Raw genomic sequence first — 20,646 nt, forward strand, 5'->3', positions numbered from 1 at the left:
TTAGACCAGTAGTGTATACTTTGAACAGGGGGATAAAGCAGGTAGAGTGTTGGCACATCAGTTACGGCAGACCATATCCTCTCATCAGATTCCCGAAATTGCCACATCTTTAGGCACCACAATAGACCTAGAAAGAATAAATGATGAATTTAGAGCCTATTATGCTTCATTATACTCGTATACGTCAGAGATAAATGCTGGAAAGCAAGATTTTGAGCGCTTCTTTTCTCGTTTTTAAAAATCCCTCATGTCAACTTGGATATGGTAGATCAATTGGAAACCTCAATAACCGCTCTAGAACTTTCAGGTGCTCTTAAGGCGATGCAGTCTGGCAAATGTCCAGGGCCAGACGGCTTTCCTGTAGAGTTCTATAGGTGTTTTCAAGACAAGCTAGCCCCGGTTCTGATTGATATGTTTAATGAATCTTTTCTGACTGGTAAACTTCCTCCCACACTTAATCAGGCATCGATTTCTCTTATCTTGAAAAAGGACAAGGACCCGCTTAGTTGCTCCTTGTACAGACCGATTAGTTTATTAAATGTGGATTTTAAAATTTTGTCTAAAATGCTTGCTCTTCGCTTAGAAACTATTCTTCCAAGTATCATCTCACCTGATCAAACGGGGTTTGTTAAAAATAGGCACTCTTTTTTTAATTTGAGAAGGCTCTTTAATACTGTTTATAATCTCCCAACATCAGCCTTACCTCAAGCAATTATTTCTTTAGATGCGGAGAAGGCCTTTGACCGTGTTGAGTGGTCATATTTATTTTATACTTTAGGGAAATTTGGTTTTAAGGAAAATTTTATTTCTTGGGTGAAGCTTTTATACTCATCCCCTTCAGCTTCAGTTAGGACAAATAATAATCGGTCCTCCTACTTTCCTCTTTATCATTCGACATGCCAAGGGTGCCCTTTAAGTCCTCTTTTATTCACCGTGGCAGTTGAGCCTCTTTCCATTGCGCTTCGTGGTGACCTACACATTAAAGGCATTGTCAGTTGTGGGCGAGAACAGAAAGTGTCTCTATATGCAGATGACCTTCTCTTATTTATTACTGACTTCTCTGTGTCAATCCCAGCTGCACTTTCTGTTCTACATTCATTTGGATCCATATCTGGTTATAGGTTGAATTTGGGTAAGAGTGAGCTTCCTCTTAATAAGGCAGCTCATGAATACTCACTTCACACTTTACCATTTAAGGTTGCTCGGCACGAGTTAAAATATCTTGGGATTCAGGTTACTGCTAAATTCAAGGATCTTTTTCACGCTAATTTCACTGCTCTTCTGTCGCACGTACAAAACAGCTTTAATCATTGGTCAGTGCTAAACTTGTCTCTAGCTGCCCAAATTAATATTATCAAGATGAATGTCCTTCCCAGGTTTTTGTATTTGTTTCAGTGTATACCAATTTTCCTTTCGCAGATCTTCTTTTGCAAGTTAGATACCACTATCTCTGATTTTATTTGGAACAAGAAACCACCAAGATTACGCAAACAATATTTGCAAAGGCCGAAGAAGCTGGGAGGTATGGCCTTACCCAACTTTAAATTTTATTACTGGGCTGCTCACCTCAAAATAATTCAATATTGGCTACATTCGGGTTCACAGTTATCACTCTGGTTGGGTATGGAACAATCTTCCTGTAAGTCAGTGTCACTTTCAGCTCTGGCCCATTCCCCGGTTAAATCCCCTATTACAAGTTATACCAAAAATGGCATTATTAAGACGACTATGAAGATTTGGAATCAGTTCAGGCATTGTTTTGGTTTTCAAACATATTCCACGTTGGCACCCATAACTGCTAATCACTCCTTTCCCCCATCTTTAATTGATCGTGCATTTGTGCTCTGGTCCAATAAGGGTGTTAAATTATTGTTTATGGCATCTCAAATACAAAAAATAAATCAGGTATCTCAATATAAAATCTCTACATTATCTTCTTTAGACTCAAACTGAAAGTAAATCTCTACAACTTGATATAAATTAAATAAAAATATAAAAGCCAAGATGTTGGGTTGCATAAGTAATCAGCCCCTTTTGTATAATACCTGTAAATAATCAGTTTAATTGACAGTATTGTTCAGACAAGTCAGGGGATGGATACATGAACATTTCCAAGTCACTGAATATGTCTTGAACTTTATTTACATCAGTTATGAAGAAATACAAACAGTATGGCACTCTATGGTAAATCTGTGTGGAGCAGACAGTTCTCAAAAACTGTGTGACTGTGTAAGAAGGAGAAGAGTGAGGAAAGCCACCAAGACACCCAGACAACCCAGAATAAGTTACAGGCTTCTGTGGCTGTGATTGGAGAAATTGTGCATAGTGCATGTTTTGCATTTTGTATCCCCAGTTATACAGCTTCATGATGAAGTGGTAAAGGGCAGGGGTTTCTTTCACCAAAACATTAAGTCTAGGCTTGCATCTCAGATGTACCTTGTGGCAAATTGTAGCTGAACTTTCAGGTCCTCTTTTTAATAAAACCACTGTATGTCTGTATTACTGTTTCTTTAAGCCTGTTGTGATTGAAGGGACTCTGTGTGTGTGTGTGTGTGTGTGTGTGTGTGTGTGTGTGTGTGTGTGTGTGTGTGTGTGTGTGTGTGTGTGTGTGTGTGTGTGTGTGTGTGTGTGTGTGTGTGTGTGTGTGAGAGAGAGAGAGAGAATGTCGAGTGACACAGCTGAGAGCTGCGTTATACTTTGATCTCTCAGTTGCTATTCGTCCTCTTCGTCTCTTGTCTACTGTCTCTCTTTCTGCTATGTGTCTGTCAATCTGAGGACGTTTGGACATATTGAGGCCTGTACATGGATCATATGGGTTTGAGAGACCTCTGCTTTACGTGAACGTGTCTGTGTGTGTGTGATGCTGCGTGTGTTTATACTGTGTGCAGAGCGGCTGCACACGCCGGACGACGACATCAGCGATGCTTACTGCAGTGTCTCCTATGAAGGTAGGGACGGACACGGTAAAAGACTGAGACACCATAGTGTGGATCTAACTGCTGAAACCTCCCTCTCTCCATGTGCATGTGCTGCTGGCTCACTCTCCAACAGCTGAGGTTATTATTGGAAGCCTCAGCAGTCATCTTTAATGTCTGGGGTGGGGCAGATAGAGGACACTGATGACAGAATGCAGTGACACACAGAGCAAAGAACTACACTCCTATACCCTCGTGAGGTGTGTACTTACAGAAATCTGTTTGCAGTCACTAAATTAGGACTTGCATTTGGATCTTGAGGCCAACATTTGGTTCTGTAGTAGACTAGAATAGTACATCAAATATGTACTTTTAACAGTAAAGTGCAATAGAGTGCAATTAACTTCAGTTGACCAGAACAATATGGTGTACGATGTAGACCACATCAGATGAAAGTGTATCATAGAGGACAGTACAGTAAACCACAGTGTACTGCAATACTTTAAACTACAGTTGAATGCAGCAGAGGAGAGCACTTACTTTTCCAGACAGAAGTTTCTCTGTATAATTAAGGACACTGCCTGCAGTCTTACACACAAACGCGCACAGACAGACCCACACATTTATTTATTTTTAGCCATTACAATTTTATACAAATTAACCTGCATGTATTTAAACTCCTTTTATGAGGTCACATGACTATAAATCATACAGGGTTTTCTAGCTCTGTTTGCAAAAAATAATGGTGTAAACAAACCTCCAGTGAAAGATTTCGGAGTGGCAATGTATACCCCGTGCATATGACAGTCACATAGATAGATAATAGGTAAATATAACAGGACTAGAAGTAGCGAAACTAATAAGACAGCCATTATTAATATAACCCTGTTTGTAAATATCCTTGAAATTTGAAGTTTTTTTCTGGTTATAGGGATGTTTGTTTAAAGCACATATGTCCCATTTACATATTTAAATCTACAATCACAAATCAGAAAAAGTTGGGATAAGATGGAAAATGCATATTTAAAAAAAGTGACTCTGACATAGACTTTTATTTCATTGCAGACATTATGAACCTATGATTTCATGTTTTTTGTGTCAGCCTTGTTTTATTTCTTAATATGCCTCTGTTCTGGAGTTGCATCACAATGGGCATCCGGTGTAAAACTTGTGCCAAATCTCATTGTGCATCTGTACTGTGTGGTAACCAACACATGGGGCCAGCCGAAAGACAACGGCAACAACAATATGCATCCATTCCTGCATCTCAGGCCTGCAACACATTCCCCAAACAATTGTGGTGCTAAAGCATTTACCACTTTATTAAAGTTCCATTCCTTCTCAAAGCACTTAAAAGATGTTTGGCGCTGTGTGCAACAATATAAGGTTGTCGACGTTCCATTTGTTTTTTCCATTTCAAAATTCTCCACAGCCATGCCTTTGTCATGTGCGCAGAATGTGGTTTTGTATTGTCTTGTTGAAAGAACACATGGACATCCTTGGATAAGATATCTTTAAAGGAAGCATCTCATTAATGCTGCTATCACAGGACTATAAATTACCTTTGCTAAGGGCATGGACACAACCTCATACCATGACAGAACTTGGATTATGGACTTGTTGCTCATCACAGTCTGGATGTCCGAAGTCCTTTTCGTCTTTGGTCCGGAGCACATGATATCTATTTCTTCCAAAAAGAGATCTGGAATACTGGCTTGTCTGACCACAATACACATTTCTATTTTGTGATGGTCCAGCCCAGATGATTCTGAGCCCAGAGAAGTTGATGCCACTTCATGACAAGGTTAACACGAGGCTTTTTGTTTTGCACAGTAAAGTTTTAAGTAATTCAATATTGTCATGGTTAACAAAGGTTTCCCAAAGTAACCCTTGCGCATGTAGTTATCTCAGCTATTGATGAGATTAGTGAGTGGTGTTGCGCTTTCAGTGCCATCTGAGAGGTCAGAGGTCACAAGAATTCAGATTAGGTTTGCATTGTTGCCTGCAGATTTCTTGAATCATTTGATAATTTGCACTGGAGAGAGATAAATGCAATGACAAGAAAAAGTATATGCACCCTTGAGCTGTTGCATGTCTGAATGTAGGAATGACATCACATTAAAAAAAAAGGCTGCATATATAAAAAATTGTAAAATGATACCCTTTGAACTCGCAGTGAAAACTAAACTATACAGCATGACATAAATGAAATAAGAATATAAAAGCTAAAATAATGGTTGCATAAATAATTGGACCTTCTGTGGCTGTAATTGGAGAAATTGTGCACAGTGCAACTTTTGCATTTTGTGACGAGGTGGTTGAGTTTGCAGTAAAGAGTTTAGTTTGAAATAAATAGAGATGCACTGAGTGAGATGGACAGATTAAAGCAGAGGGGAGGTGGATATGTCCCCTCCTGAATCAGGAGACAAGAGGAAAAGAGTGCAGGAAATGTTGTGATTTCCTCTGGATGGTGAGGTGTGTTCCAGACGCGCTCTCTCCTCTGACGCCGACAGAGAAAATCAGAACATGCTCAGTGAAGACTGATCGTCCACGTGTGGGAAGAGAACTTTTATTTTTACTGTACGATTCCACTTGTGGATATTTTGTATTTTTCTTTTTCACTAGCAGATGTTGATTCCTTAAAGCAGTTATGTGAAAATCTGGATCAGTTGAGAAAATCTAGTTCATGAAATTTCACCAATCAAGATCAGTCGTATCTTTTATTCATTTATTGACAAAGAAGGAACCTGTCTTGTGTTTGTTTTTTTTTTTTGTTTTTTGTTATGTTTTTTGGTAACATTATGTCACTAGTGATTCCTTCAGTCACCTGGTGAACTAAGTCACCTGCCTTATCTGATCTTGAGTTGCGCCTTTTCTGAGGGACATCTTTACTCGTTTGAGTCTGCTGCAGTTTCAGATATGTTGCGCTGCGTTGTTCAGCGAGCCAACAACCTGAGATACTCTCACCCCCTGGTTAGCATCACCTTCAGAGGTAAGAGGGTCGCGGGAGAGTCATAGCTTCGTCTCCGTATCATAAGCTCCAGTCATTTTCTATTCCTTTTGTTTACTTGATTTTGAGCTGATTCAGTGGTGTGCAAGGGCTGGTGTTTGGCCCAAAAAAAAAAAAAGGTTTTTTGAGGAAAAAGTTGCGCATTTTAAAAACATTTTGCCTTTAATAAGAATTCAGTTGTAATTTTTGAAAATACTCATTCACTGCTAGTGCCTCCAAAGAGTGGCGTCCTCTGTGAGGTGGGTTAGAAGTTGTGCATTATTGTTACATGAGCACAAACACTTTGAAAAGAGCTGAGGGTGAATACTTGGAGTACATGGTGTGGTACTTTCATGTTCTGTGTCCAACTTATATGCAATTAGGATACTTCAAAAACTGTAGAAATTTGTGTTTGAATGCAGCGTGATGAAAGTCACATTTGATTCTGCTGTAATTGAGAGTGAAGCCGATGTGGCTACCTTCTGTTATTTATTCATTTATTTATTTGTTTTGGTCAACTTCAGTTGTTGTTCACTTTGTGGTGCTTTCCACGAGTCGTGTCTGTCGTCTTAATGAAGTGACCTCTGCTCTTACTTCCTGCCTTTGTCACAGTTTCCTGGTGCCAATCCCAACATGGTTGTATTTGTGTAGTTGGGGAGAATGTCTGTGACATAATGCATTCCCTGGTCCTCCAACCAAACTCTAAACATAATCCCAAAAGCAAGTCCTGATGTTCAGTCATTGGAAGGAAAAAAATTGCCTGTACATTCCAGAAATACAGCTGTATTTACAAAGTCTTATTGGGATGCTTTATTTTAATTACCAATTTACTGTACTTACTAGTTAAGTATTTGGTTTCCACAATGGCTTTGAAATGAAACAGTCACGATGTGCGTGTAGCGTGGACTGTAAATTCAAACACACTGCATTACCCATTTAGGAATTGCAGCATTTTTATATACAGCCCCTTCACTAGGGCTGTAATTGATTTGTCATAATTAACTGGACACACAAAATGTGAATATGTATAAATAAAATGTATACCTAAGTTTGAGCATCCCATATGCCTTATGGAAAACTATAGCTCAGTGGGTCCCAACCCTGGTCCTTGGGGACTCCCTGACAAGCACATTTCCCATCTCTTTCTACTCTGCCAAAAGCTAATTTGCTGATTCACAATTGAACAGATGGTTATGTATGCTATATAGTCCACTTGTGTTGATAAACACTGCAAAATTCCACATGCTGGCACTTTGTGCAGCACTTTTGGCCCTGTGATAGACTGATACCCCCCCCCCCCCAACCCTTAATTGGGTTAAAGGGGTACAGAAAATATATGAATGGATGCACATCTTGGTGACTTCCCTCACTTGTCTTTTTGCATGGTCTCTCAGTTTTTGAGAACTGCCTCGTCCAGACAGATTAACATGCAGTCCCACACTGGTAAGTAAGTCCCTTCAGCTGCTCCCTTGTTTGCACTCGGGGCGCCACAGCAAATCCAAGGTGGATCTGCATGTTGATTTGGCACAGGTTTTACGCCGGATGCCCTTCCTGACGCAACTCCACATTACATGGAGAAATGTGGCAGGGGTGGGATTTGAACGCAGTATTATTTCTTAATGATTGATGGAAAAGAACTGTAAGACATATTGTATACATCACCAGGTTGTTTGTCTGAACTGGTCTGTGGTCTGCAGCCTTGATATATTTCCAGTACACAGACACAGGAAGAGAGAGTTTCTGCTCAATTACGGCCCATTTTTAGAAATTATACCTGACAAGGAAGGAAAAAACTGAAACATCAGTTGCTTATTGCCGATCATGAGCAGTCTGGACCCTGCAGATCTTTGTGGTGATGGAAGTAAGCAATATCCAAAATGGAGGTGACTATCATTAGGAACCAGTTCCAGTTATGAAGAGGTTCCAAATTTTCCAGTCCAACCTAGTCGTATCCTTCAGATGTTATCAATTCCTCTTATCAATGCCAGAATATTTTCTGATCGTTTTGCATTGCAAAAACCCATGTGGAATGAGGCAGCTTCATTACACCAAACTCTGGGTCAACAAGGAAAAAAAAATGAAGTGCATTGATTCCGAAAGCCTGCATAGGCCTGCTGTGATTCTGTGGTATGGACCGGTATAGTGGTTTTTCTCCTGCCATTATACGAACACAATGGCTGGACAACAACACTTGTCAAATATATTCTCTTCCTAAATGGTAGCGTATTCCTGTTTGCATACGATAATCCAGGTATACACACAGAGCCTGGGTCTAAACTTAGCATCCCCATCTGCGTTCCGCAGGTCTGTGGGTCACAGTCTGTCCTATTCTTGGGCCATGACAGAAACTGGGCCAAGACGGATGTCAGCGCTGTGCCACTTCTTGACTCAGAGATGCCAAATCAGATATCAGCTCTTGGGAGGAGGGGGTTCAAAATTAACATGTGTCCCAGCACCAGGTAGCCTCCTGACCCTCTGTGGAAAGGGTGGAGGTGTTCTTTAGCAAAACATCCAAGAACGGAGGTACACTTATGTAGATTGTGCCTGTGTTCTCACGTTGAGTGTAGCCTGGAGAAAAACAGGAAAGAAAACAAGACTTCTTGGGGGGGGGGGGGTGAAGAAAGAAAGATACAAACTTCCAAAGTTTTCATTTACAAATCTGAAAAATGACTCTTCAATACCAAATAAAGAGTACAAACAAATAATTTTAAACAAACAAGTAGGATTCTGGACATTAAGAACGTTTTTATCTATTCTAGACTCTCCACGACGCTCCAGACTGATAAATGGAAATAAGTGAACATCCACAACCCGTGACTGTGTGTAGGCTTTTACACATTTATTCCGTTTTCTCTGTAAAACTATAAATGGCAAGGATGAGACTTTTCCACTGCTGGAGTTTTGTTCGCGTGCGTGTGTGTTTGAGAGTTCAGCATTGTGCTTGTTCTGTGACGTGAGCCAGCAGCCAAAGATAAATTCTGGCATCAGCCAGTCCAACTTCCAGTCAGAGTGCCCGAAAGACAGGACGCCAGAGTTCCAAGTTATAGGAAATAAACACACACGCGACGCGTATATCAAGCTATTGTCCGATGCCACTTGGGAATATCGTATTTGAACTTGTCTGTGTGCGAAGCGTCTAGTTGTCACAAAGCTGCATTTATTTCTTTGTTTGCTGACTCATACAATAGAGTATTTTGGGGCAATATTCTTTTGAGAATATGGGATACGTCATCTGAGTAAGAGTTTTGTGGAACCACTTGGAAAAATGTCATATAAGGTCACAGACTGGCAAACTCATTGTCGTGTTATTTAGTGCATCATCAAAACAAATCATGCTAATAAACTTTAATACCCTCCACTGGATTTACAAATAAAACTGCACAGCTCATCCTATTACAAATTTTGTCTTTTATAAATTTTGAAATGCATTTGCCTCCTTTTGCAGGGTCCAAGAAGAAGACGAAGGTCATCAAGAACAACCCTAACCCTGTTTGGAACGAGGTACTTCCTGCTAATTAGCCTTAATACTTTTTGAATAAGGTCCAGTTTCTAACCTTATTTTATGTCTGGATTTAGTTTTCTGTTAGCGAGTTCCCCCCTTTCTTGAGACACATTTCTTGCAATTTTTTTTTTTTTGCCCCGTGATCTGATATATTGTTATTCATACTGTGGATCCAGGATTTCTCACAATAGTAAAAGTTGTACCACTAGGCCAGACCAGCTGGGATTGAATGTGCAGTAGCTTCATGAGTGTAGTGACCCCTCGACGTTTAACATAAATTAGTTTAATCAGTTTGGTGCCACGTTCTACCTGTAAGCAGTCACAGAATGTTGTGTTGATAAAAGACCATTTGCTGCCTGTTATTACCGTGTTGTTTATTGATTAATGAAGATTACAGTAATGGTTCATGAGATGGAAGACCACTGTTTTTTGCAGCAGTGGACTGTAGGTGTGACTTATGTTTCCTTGTGCCTCCATCAGGGATTTGAATGGGATCTGAAGGGGATTCCCCTGGACTCCGGAGCAGAGCTTCACTGTGTGGTTAAAGACCATGAGAAGATGGGAAGAAACAGGTTTGGACCATCCGGTCTCAACATGTGCATCAGCATGAGCAATGAGGTCCTTCCAGCAAAACCTGGTTAAATAAAAATACAGATAAATCCTGAAGTGCATTAATAAAATCTAAATCTGTAAACTCCAGAGCCTGAGAGAAGAACGTTGCTTGCGGTGGACCAACCTGACCGCACGAAGAGGGGTGTGGCTTGTGGTTGAAAGGGGAAATCACCCCTTCATGTGTTTATTTTTGGACCGTTACTGTTCCAGTCTGTCAAGATGACAAAATGTGCTAGACTTCCTTCAGAGGGGAAGGGGTGGTATTGAAAAAAAAAATCACAGTCATTCTCTTATTGTGGCTGTGATGCATTTTTTCCTTCATATAGCCACCCATTTGCTGATTGATGATCTGTTTGTTTAAATTAATCATTGATCAGCTCCGTTGGGGCCGTAAAGGCCAAAGTGTGACCTTTTCACTTTGAATTGATGAGTTTAATTTAGGTAGGAGGTTGCGTTTTGCCATAACCATGTTTAAGGGTAGAAAATGGTGAAGCCTGTTAATTGCAAAGTGATTAATGGTTGGGCTTAAACGACCTTCAGTGCACAGTCACGCTTATTAAACATATTAAACCGAAAAACTGAGTTTTCCTTCCAGATTTGAACTTTTAAGAAGATTTTAAAATGAAATCAGTGCAGGTTCAACTCTTGTTGAAATAATAAAATCATTAAAGGGGTCATATTGTACAAAATAAATTTTTCTTATCTACATTTTATGTTTTCAGGTGTTTAAGGCTTAACGTTAAATATCTCCAAAGGTCCACAAACGTCAGACGTTTTTCTGCTTGTAACTGTCATTTAGGCCCGACACAGCTTGTTTTAGACCTCAAATTTACTGAGCTGACATGCAAAGGGAGAGTTCCTACATATGACGTACAGCCAGGGAGCGTTCTCACCAGATGTCCAAACCACCCTTTTGATGCGAAGAATAAGCAGTGGCTATCTTCAGAGTCCCCCTTGGCTATTGAGGCTTCTCACACCTTCCTTCAGTTTAAGCCCTGATAGCTGACTGGGATTCCTCCATCAGGTATCTGGGCTTATACCGCCAGGCATCTTGACCAACAGTCAGAGTTTTTAGCGTAGAGTTAATCCCGAGTGTGTGTGTGTGTTTAGGTTCTTGGGGGAGTGCAGGCTGTCACTCAGAGACGTGCTCAACTCTCCCAGCCTGGCCGCCTCCTTCACCATCTCCCTGCTGGATACCAAGAGAAACAACACAGGGGTGAGATACGCGTACGAACACTTCTCACCACTCATGGCATCACTTACGGGTGTGTCTCCACTGACACATCTTGGCTCTTGTTTCCTGCGACAAATCTTGACACTGATAGTTACACAGTTCTCTCTGCTTCTATTTTTATTGATTCTGTTGTGCTCTTTCCATCTGTAGTTACCTTTATTGTATTTTTTTGGCCTCCACTAGGCTACGTTGACCCTACAGATATCATACCTCCCTCCCCCGGGATCAGCTCCGGTATTTCAGCCTCCTTCTCAGCCTGAAGCCCTGCAGCACAACCCCAGTGTGGAGCTGGACACTGTCACAAGTAATAGAATTATTTAATTAATAAATCTACACTTAACTGCCAACTTTGTTAGATACATCGAGCGACAACCAGGCGTTTACCCCTTTTGCCTTCAGAACTGTCTTAATTATTGGTAACTTAGATTCTGGAAACATTGCTGGAAACATTCTTCTATAGATCGTAACGTGATAACATCATATAGTTACAACAGCAGCAGCCTGAATTGGTGATGAATAACAGGACAGATCCATCGATCCACATATGACACAGGGCATTAGACATTCTGACCCTGAGGCAGCACAAATCAAGACTCGCCAGACCAGGCAACATCTTTCCAATCTTCCATTGTCCATGGGGCTGTCGTGGAGACATCGGACAGAGTCTTTGATCACCAGATGAAAGACTAAGTGTTTTAGCAGTGCTCAGTGGTTCAAAAATATCTCTTTAAAGGTGCCCAAAAAAGTCAGAGAAAAATCAAAGTCCCAAAGCAACAGTTTTTATTTGCCGGCAAAGGAAGCAAAATCCACAGAGTCCTCAAAGAACAACGGAACGGCTTTGATTTACACTGGTTTACAGTCCTGTAATACTATGAAAAGGTCAATTCCTCCACCTCAAAGGGAGGTCTGTTGTAAATATAGCAAATCTTACACCAATTAAACAGCTGTAGATGATATCATTTTTTAGAAAGTACCCAGATCTGGAGAGTTTAACTCTGGGTCATAGAAATTCACTCCTTTTTTTTAAAAACAAAACCCCAAATTATCATAATTTTCCACTGGTATCTTTGATTTAATTCAATGTTTTGTTTTGTTTTTTTAATTAAGTGCTTTACTCAAGTTTTCACCCTTAATTCCAAATTCTTCCCTCATGGCTTTTTAAAAAAAGTGTACATTTTTCACACTTATGTTTTTTGCATACAACATTTGAATATATCAGGTGTGTTTTTCTAAATGCTGTTAACTAGTCTAAGCAAAAAAGTATATACTTTATCCTTCTAAACATCTGTTAACTGTTATCAGTAATACACAACTTAATCACCTTCTGGCATTTGGGTATCACCGTAACATGTTTGTTGTTAGCACATAGCTGGTCTTTGGTAAAAAAAATTACACCACAGAGCCTTAGTTTCCCGTTCATAGCTGACAGGAAGTGGCACTGCTTCAAGGTTTGAAGTGTTGTGTGTTCACAGATATTTTTCTGCACACCATAATGAGTTATTTCTCTTACCGGTGCCTTTCTCTCAACTCAAACATTGTTTACAAGCTTTACCACCAGCCAGGTATTTTTCCCCACTGAACCACCACTCGCTGGATGTTTCTTCATTTAAAGCCATTTGCTGTCGACCCTACAGATGAAATACTCAAACCAGCCCACGTTACTTTGAGTCATTTAAATCAACTTTCTTCCCCATTCTGATGCTTGCTTTGAACATTAGCAGATCCTCTTGACTGTGTCTACAAGCCTAAAGGCATTGGGTTTCTTCCATGTGATTGGCTGATTAGATATTTGCATGAGTGAGTAGTTGGACAGGTGTACCTAATTAAGTGTCTTCATCCAACCAGAATCGGCATCTTCGTTTTCTGTCTTCACGTGTTGAAATAATTCAATATGCCTTGAGAAGATGCAAAACACTATTTGAAATCTTAAATGTGGCACAAATCTTGGTTCTGTCAGCTCTGTGACCATGATAATTCCAGATTTGACTAGTTTCTCTGACTCTGTATCTTTTTAGTGGTCTCTCTGGACACTTTGGGTGAGGAGGATACAGAGAGTATGATCATGGTGGAACCCCCAGAGGACCAGGGGGCTGAGGATGGACATTCCATGGTGATTGTCGGCCCCCAGGGGCCCCTCGGCCAGGAATCGCCCACTGCACAAATGCCCAAACGCTCACCTCCATCCTACCATACCCATGGAGGGTTAAGGAAGAGGAGGAGGGGAACCAGCAGTCAGGCCAAACCGCTGCCCAACAAACCACAGGACATACAGGTGCACATCACATTTGAATGAAATCAAAGTCTCTTTCTCATCCACTTATTGCACACTTCTGCCTATTTGCCATCTTGTTCAGGTCCGGGTTCGGGTCATTGAAGGGCGACAGTTGCCCGGCGTCAACATCAAGCCCGTCGTTAAGGTGGCAGTGGCCGGGCAGACCAAGAGAACCCGCATCAGGAAGGGAAACCATCCCGTCTTTGATGAGGTGAACGTTTTGTAATATGCATCTGTCTTCTAATCTCTAAACAAATCTGACATCCTGAGATGATTTTTCTTTCAGACTTTCTTTTTGAACTTCTTTGAGACGCCATCAGACTTATTTGATGAACCGATCTTCATCACTGTGAGTCAGAATTTTTTACTGAGAAGGCCCCGCAAAACCTGTTTTACACAAAAAAGTAATGTAGAAAATGTGAAATCTGTCTGTCTGCCTGACAGGTGTGCGACTCTCGCTCTCTGAGAACTGATGCTGTGATTGGTGAATTCAAGGTAAGCGATCATCCTTCTACCTGTTAAACAAACCTGCCCCCCGACTGACTAACTGGTCTGTTCTGATGTTCTTTAAGATGGGTGTAAAGGAAACATTTGTGTTAATTCTGCCTGATGTGTCTGCACTTCTGGCACACTTCGCCAGGAGAAAAAGCAAAGTGTAAAAGATCTAAATCATCTTCTTTGTGTTCAACAGCTGGACGTAGGCACGGTGTACAACGAGCACAGTGAGTATACCTGTGTAGGACACGGGCTGATTATGAAGGCGTATGAATCCGTCGTCTGATTGAGTTCATTTAAAACCCTGAAGAAAATGCCATTAAGATGTTGATGGTCCAGCCAGCGTCTTACTGCATGTGTTCGTTTCACGGTTGTACTTGATGAGTACTGTTAAAACAGTGAGACCACACCCTCCCCTGTATCTGCAGGGCACTGCTTCTTGAGGAAATGGCTTCTGCTGTGTGACCCTGATGACCTCTCTGCTGGGGTCAGAGGTTACCTGAAAGTCAGCTTGTTTGTCTTGGCCGCTGGGAACGAGCCGCCGGTGAGTCAGACTGGACTGAGTATTGACCAGGGCTGTGTCAAAATTCAGAATAGGATTGAAAATGACTCCTGAATTTCAGGTGGGATTTTGAACAGGATCCTGAATTACAAATGTCAAATTCTGAATTTTGCACAGCCCCGGTGTCGACGAATGGGCATGAGAGGGAAATGAGTTTGTTTGAAAATTGTACAATCCTTTATGCATTGGTTTGATTAAGTATATGCAGCAAAGAAATGCAGTGTTATATTTTTAAATAAATACCAGATAAGACGCGAACAGCTGCATTTAAACAGTGTCTACAGGGACCTCATTTTTTTTGCAGTCCCATGACATTCTGTGGGATTGGCATCATTTTCAACCTTTTACAGTCTGGTTATGATGGAGTGGCACTGTCCAAAGTTTTAACTGCAGAGCTGGTTGATCATGTGCATTTGTTATATTTTTGTCCTCTAATATTCAGTCAGTGACAGTGCAGTCTTCCTTGTAATATGATTAATAATCTTAAGCAAAAAGTTATTTCATTATGCTGTTGATTATTTAAAATAAAACTGATTCAGAATGAATCAGCTGCAGCTGCTAATAAAGGGACAGAGCATTTTCATGCAGTACAGTAGTGATGTCCTCTTATGGCTATTCACTCTTTTCACCTTTATGTGCTTGATTTTAATGATTGCATTTGTTAATTCTCCAAACACAGTGCACAGATTTGTGTGTGTTTGTGTGTTGTCCAGCCTGACAGGCGCGATTCTGTGGAGGATAAAGAAGACATAGAAGGAAACCTGCTGAGGCCGGCTGGTCTGTCCCTGAGAGGAGCCTCCTTCAGCCTGAGGGTCTTCAGAGCTGAAGATCTGCCACAGAGTGCGTCGAGCGTTTGTTTGAGTGTTCTGTGATTTAGTGAGAGGTTTCGTACTCACTCTTGCTCGTCTCTGCGTGTGCAGTGGACGATGCTTTCATGGATGGAATGAAGCAGATTTTTGGGTTTGACAGCAACAGGAAGAACCTGGTGGATCCTCTGGTGGAAATCCACTTTGCAGGGAAAACGGTACAAATGAATGAATGAATGCAGTGTTTGTGTTTGGAAATTTCACACAATCAGATCTGACATGAAAAGGAGAGAATTATTAGTCCACAGGAAATTTGGTCTAGAAAACGCAAGATTTTTTTGATGTCAAAAGCAACAACAACAAAATGCGAGAATGTGAAGAAAAGTAATCATTTCACTGTGTGATGTCATAAAAATAAATATTAAAAGACGACGCAAGATTGCAGGAAAAGTAATTCTCATGATATGTGTGCAAAAATGGTATTGATTCCTTTGTTATGTGTTTGCTGCAGAACCTGTTTTCTACTCGAGATGCCGACCGGCTTACTTCGACAGATGCATGTCTTGGTGTTGCTTTATGGCACAGAACAGCAAGAGGGCGCCATTTCTTAGCGCAAACTGAATTACAGATCTGACGTTTTGCTGCGAGCAGCTGATGGAAATATTATTTTATATATATATTATTTAGTCTCTTTAGAAAAGCAGCAGCAGGAGTCATTTCCAAGAAGTGCTATAAATACTCTCAGTAGAGCTCCTGAATGACACTAGATTAATGAAGTATTAATAATATTTAAAAGGCTGAGATATTGCATGATGAAACGCTTACAGAAGTACTTAGTTTTTCTGATGTGTTTCTGGTGAATTAATTCTGAATCACAATAACTTTTTGTTTCTTTTGCAGGTCTGCACAAAGATCCTGGAGAAGAACGCTAATCCACAGTGGAACCAGTGCCTGACCATGCCTATACGGGTGAGTATCCTCATGTTTTATGGCTCAGGTGGTGTCAGTGACAGTCAGAGTATTTTCATGTGTATTTCTATCAAAGTACACAGTTTTCTGTATGTCTGCAGGCCTCAAACAGCGAAACGTCTTTAGTATTTTTTCCAAATGTAGTATCCAAAGTTCAGAGTTCTTTGTTCCTGCTTCTTAGTTTAAAGTTCTCCACTTGTATTTTTTTTTGTCAAACCATAATTATACCTTCTTGTCCTACCATGATGGTGTGTTGATGTATAATGGTTTGGGTGTTTTTTGTGCACGTTAAGGAAATTATTATTTTTTTTATTTCCTGCCAGTTTCCTTCCATGTGTGAGAAGATGAGGATCAGAATTCTGGACTGGTGATTTCCTGCAGTTATATACAAAAAGTTTTATAAATTCTTGTGATTTGACATGATATTGGAGAAGTGTTGTACATGTCACAGTGACCTGAAAATCATGACGTAGACTTCTCCCGCTTTCTCATCTCAGGGACCGAGCCAGTCATAATGATGTCATCGGAACCGCCAACATTTGTATGTCCAAGATCTCTGCTCCTGGAGGAGAGATTGATGGTAAGATATGATTCCTAACCGGTTTGAACTGGTCTGGACAGGACCAGAAGAGTTGGAACTGGTTTGACAGGCATGGTCTGGTGGCTCTTTTTCAGGTTATAATAACATATTCATATTCTGGGGTTTGGTCACTGATGATGGATTTGTGCCTCCTGAAACTGTCACATCTTGCACGTGTGCCGCTTCAGTTCCTTTCACCTCACGTTTGAGATTGGAAAGTTGAATTTAATTCCAGAGATCTCACATCACTGAATGTTTCTGTGCTTTGTGACAGTAGGAGAATGTATGTTTTGAAACGCATGAAGACTAACCCCTGACATGGCTTGCTTTTTGTTTTGTTTTTTTTTTCTTCAGTTTTACATTTGTCTTGTCATCATTTGAGAAAGATGACAAATACGTGAGGGCCGTATCTTCATCCAGCACACATGAAGTAGTGCACAGTTAATTTTGTTTTTAATTCAGTTTCGCTTTAGTTTGAGTGAAGAAGAGGAATCCATCATGTTGGATTCCTCTTCTTCACTCAAACTAAAGCGAAACTGAAAGAAAAAAAAAAATGAAATACAAGTAAAAACATGAAAAAATATAAAAATTTTTGTATCATTTATATACTGGACGACTTCCTCCCCCGGGTGTCAAAATCCAACCCTTCGTTCATATCGTGATACTTGGATAATGAATTAATAGGAGTTTGCCCAATGGGGTGAACTACGCTGGGGACCTTGTGTGCCCCATGGCCACTACGATAACCATGAAACCCTGAACACAACGGCGGCTCAGGCGGAGGAGGCGATCACTTGTAACCCAATGGCTGTGAAGGCAAATGAAGGCTCCAGCAGCAGGTCCTCAGACCGTGATCGTCTGGGATTTCCCAGCCATCGGACCAATCTATTGATCTGTCAAATTCTGTGAGTTTGTCGGCATGCAACGGCATTCCAACGTTAAATAAACGTACGCACAGAAGTCTCTCGAGGGACCATGGGTGTTGATTTTCTCTGGGTCCACCATCCCATCCAGGAATTGATCAAGACAATCTTCCTTTCCCACCAAGGGATTACCACGGCGATGACCCCCCCCCCCCCCCCCCCCCCCCGGGTTTGCAGGCAGGGATCAATAAGACAGGGCTGGCCACACTGTCCAGTTGCAGCGCAGACTGTAGAGATGGAAAGTGAATATTGACGTTATTCCCAGTGTGCCACTGAAGCATGTTTTTCTGCTGTGCTGGAGAATCTTTCCAGTTCTGATAACATGTTTCCAATGTTTACTTGATGTGAGTTTGAGTTTGTGTTGCTCTTTTTGGGTGTGTGTGGTGTTCAAAGACGCATTGATTCACTTGTGTCTGATTCTGAACCAACCTTCCTCTCTACGCATTCAGATGACTTGACCCCGTGGACCATCCACTCTGGCAGTATGTCTCACATTTTCTGTACTCTGCTTTGATGTTGTGTGATTATTTCAAGGAAATTGTTGTTGTTTGTTTCCCAGTTTGGTGATTTATATCCTCTTCTTACAAATTATATTTGTTTTTTGTTGTAATTTAGACAAATTTCTTTGAGTCTGTCTCTCCAATCGTGATTTTCTTCATCATCCTCACTGCCTTTTAATCCAGTTTTACTTTGAATTTCTACTTTCATCATTAAAGTGTGTTTGTCATTTGCGTCCCTGCAGTCGACGACAGTCTCGGTTTCCTGCCCACGTTTGGTCCATGTTTTGTTAACCTGTACGGCAGCCCCAGAGAGTTCACCGCCTTCAGTGACCCCTACGAAGCTCTGAACCTGGGAAAAGTAAGTCTCTTTTTCTGATTTAAAGAAGTAAATATTCTGGAAATAATAAACTGTCTAAAATTTAAAAAAAAATGGCTTAGACGTTTGCAGAGAATCAGTAAGATAATATGCTCAAATTAAATGTGTACATAAAAGCATGTGAGTCTTTAAAATATAGTACTTATAAAAACAATCAAACTTTTCACTTTTTAATAGTAACAGATCTGCTGCATTATATATATATATATATATATATATATATATATATATATATACTTCTGGCATCGATCCACCTGCAGGAGACAATGGTGTAGCATCTAGTTTGTTTTTTGCTTTTTTGTTTTTTTATACACTTTTTCAATTCAAATTCACTTTATTTAATTTATATAGCGCCAATTCACAACAAAGCTGCCTCAAGGCGCATCACACAAGTAAGGTCTAACCTTAACAACCCCTAGAGCGAGCACACAGGCAACAGTAGCAAAAACTCCCTCTGATGATTTGAGGAAGAAACCTCAAGCAGACCAGACTCAGAGGGGTGACCCTCTGCTTGGGCCACTCTATGGACACAATATATATATATATATAAAATAAAAAAAACTAAACACTGCTTTGAAAGCAAACTTTCAAACATTCACACTTTAAGAATATTCTCGCAGAATTCTGCCACCACCAAGTGGCTGCTTCTCTTCTTCCACTGCAAAACACTGCCCTCTTGTGGATAAAAAGAAATAATTAGGGGGCACCACTAAAAAAATGTTATCAAATTTGAGTTGATTTCATTGTCATTGCATCTGAGTGGATCCATGGAGGAGGTGAACCCGTACCTCATCTATGTTCACGCCAGTTAATTCTGGTGCCAGATCACAGACCAGGGTGATGCTGGTGACCTTTTGGCCTTGCTATCATATAATCTACTGGTGTCATGTGTTCCGTTTCATAAAATCCTGCTGTAACAGAGAACTAATTAAAATATTTGATTCATGATACAGACACCTCTTGTCTCCCTCCTTCTGTGTGTCAGGGAGAGGGCGTGGCCTACCGAGGGCGGGTTTTAGTGGAGCTAACAACAAGACTTGTAGACAAACCGGAGCATAAAATTGAAGACATACCGCCAGATGATCTTCTCGTGGTGGAGGTGAGATAATAAGAGGAACGGAGGACGTGCACACTTTGTAATACACGACAATTACACCATCATCCATTCTTGAATCTTTCCCTCTAACAGAAGTTCCTCAGGAAGAGGAAGTTTTCTCTCTTTGTTGCATTTTACTCGGCCACACTCCTCCAGGACGTAGATGATGCCATCCACTTTGAAGTCAGCATTGGTAACTATGGTAACAAGTTTGACTACACCTGCCTCCCTCTGGCGTCCACCACCCAGTTCAGCAGGGCCGTGTTTGACGGTAGGTCACAACTTAGAGTTCAGAGTTTTACTGTCATCGGTGTCATGATATGAAATCCAGTCGATTAACGTGCTTGTGATATAAATTGAAAAATGTACCAAGTTGAATTACGTTTGTAAATATACAATTTAACCGATAACTGGGGGTATCTGTGTAAAATTAATATTAATATGAGGTAAAATGCTCATAAATATGCAGTAAACTATTGTAATTATTATTTTTTTAAATAGTATGACTTTTTTTTTTTTTTGCAGTCTTTTTCTCTGTATGGTGTACCTGAACCCAAGAGAGCATCCATGCACAGGGCACAGTTTTGTGTTCAGGATGTAGGTTGGTATATTTGGTGAAAAACAACAACTGGTCGGATCATTTGTGTTTGTGTTGCAGGTTGCCACTATTACTACCTCCCCTGGGGAAACATCAAACCAGTGGTGGTTTTGTCTTCAGAATGGGAGGATATCAAACCGAGGATCGAAGCTCTCAACGTGCTCCTGGCTGTCGTCGAAAGATTGGTAAGTGTTATAAACATCTCCCACACGCCATG

The 20,646-nt window shown here is 40.7% G+C and overlaps 1 protein-coding gene across 7 annotated transcripts in view; it reads left to right on the forward strand.

The window, feature by feature from the left end:
* Positions 1 to 2,675: 2,675 nt before the first annotated feature.
* dysf (dysferlin, limb girdle muscular dystrophy 2B (autosomal recessive)) overlaps positions 2,676 to 20,646 on the forward strand; it is a 63,067-nt gene continuing 45,096 nt past the window's right edge. For 2 of the 7 annotated variants that reach the window (XM_034164850.1, XM_034164853.1), the window contains exons 1-21: positions 2,676 to 2,948; positions 9,350 to 9,405; positions 9,887 to 9,978; positions 11,129 to 11,234; positions 11,436 to 11,556; positions 13,268 to 13,524; positions 13,607 to 13,735; positions 13,811 to 13,873; positions 13,969 to 14,019; positions 14,216 to 14,246; positions 14,448 to 14,563; positions 15,295 to 15,421; positions 15,502 to 15,605; positions 16,288 to 16,356; positions 16,680 to 16,723; positions 16,854 to 16,936; positions 18,309 to 18,341; positions 18,602 to 18,717; positions 19,721 to 19,834; positions 19,925 to 20,102; positions 20,490 to 20,614. In XM_034164850.1, the coding sequence (XP_034020741.1) occupies positions 2,861 to 2,948; positions 9,350 to 9,405; positions 9,887 to 9,978; positions 11,129 to 11,234; positions 11,436 to 11,556; positions 13,268 to 13,524; positions 13,607 to 13,735; positions 13,811 to 13,873; positions 13,969 to 14,019; positions 14,216 to 14,246; positions 14,448 to 14,563; positions 15,295 to 15,421; positions 15,502 to 15,605; positions 16,288 to 16,356; positions 16,680 to 16,723; positions 16,854 to 16,936; positions 18,309 to 18,341; positions 18,602 to 18,717; positions 19,721 to 19,834; positions 19,925 to 20,102; positions 20,490 to 20,614 (2,103 nt within the window). In that variant the 5' untranslated portion in view covers positions 2,676 to 2,860. Of the gene's footprint in view, positions 2,949 to 5,514; positions 5,908 to 9,349; positions 9,406 to 9,886; positions 9,979 to 11,128; positions 11,235 to 11,435; positions 11,557 to 13,267; positions 13,525 to 13,606; positions 13,736 to 13,810; positions 13,874 to 13,968; positions 14,020 to 14,215; positions 14,247 to 14,447; positions 14,564 to 15,294; positions 15,422 to 15,501; positions 15,606 to 16,287; positions 16,357 to 16,679; positions 16,724 to 16,853; positions 16,937 to 18,308; positions 18,342 to 18,601; positions 18,718 to 19,720; positions 19,835 to 19,924; positions 20,103 to 20,489; positions 20,615 to 20,646 lie in introns of those variants that run through there. The other 5 variants (XM_034164854.1, XM_034164851.1, XM_034164852.1 and 2 more) reach the window with 5 other exon arrangements.

This window comes from Thalassophryne amazonica, chromosome 23, assembly GCF_902500255.1.
Source record: "Thalassophryne amazonica chromosome 23, fThaAma1.1, whole genome shotgun sequence".
NCBI lineage: Eukaryota > Metazoa > Chordata > Actinopteri > Batrachoidiformes > Batrachoididae > Thalassophryne > Thalassophryne amazonica.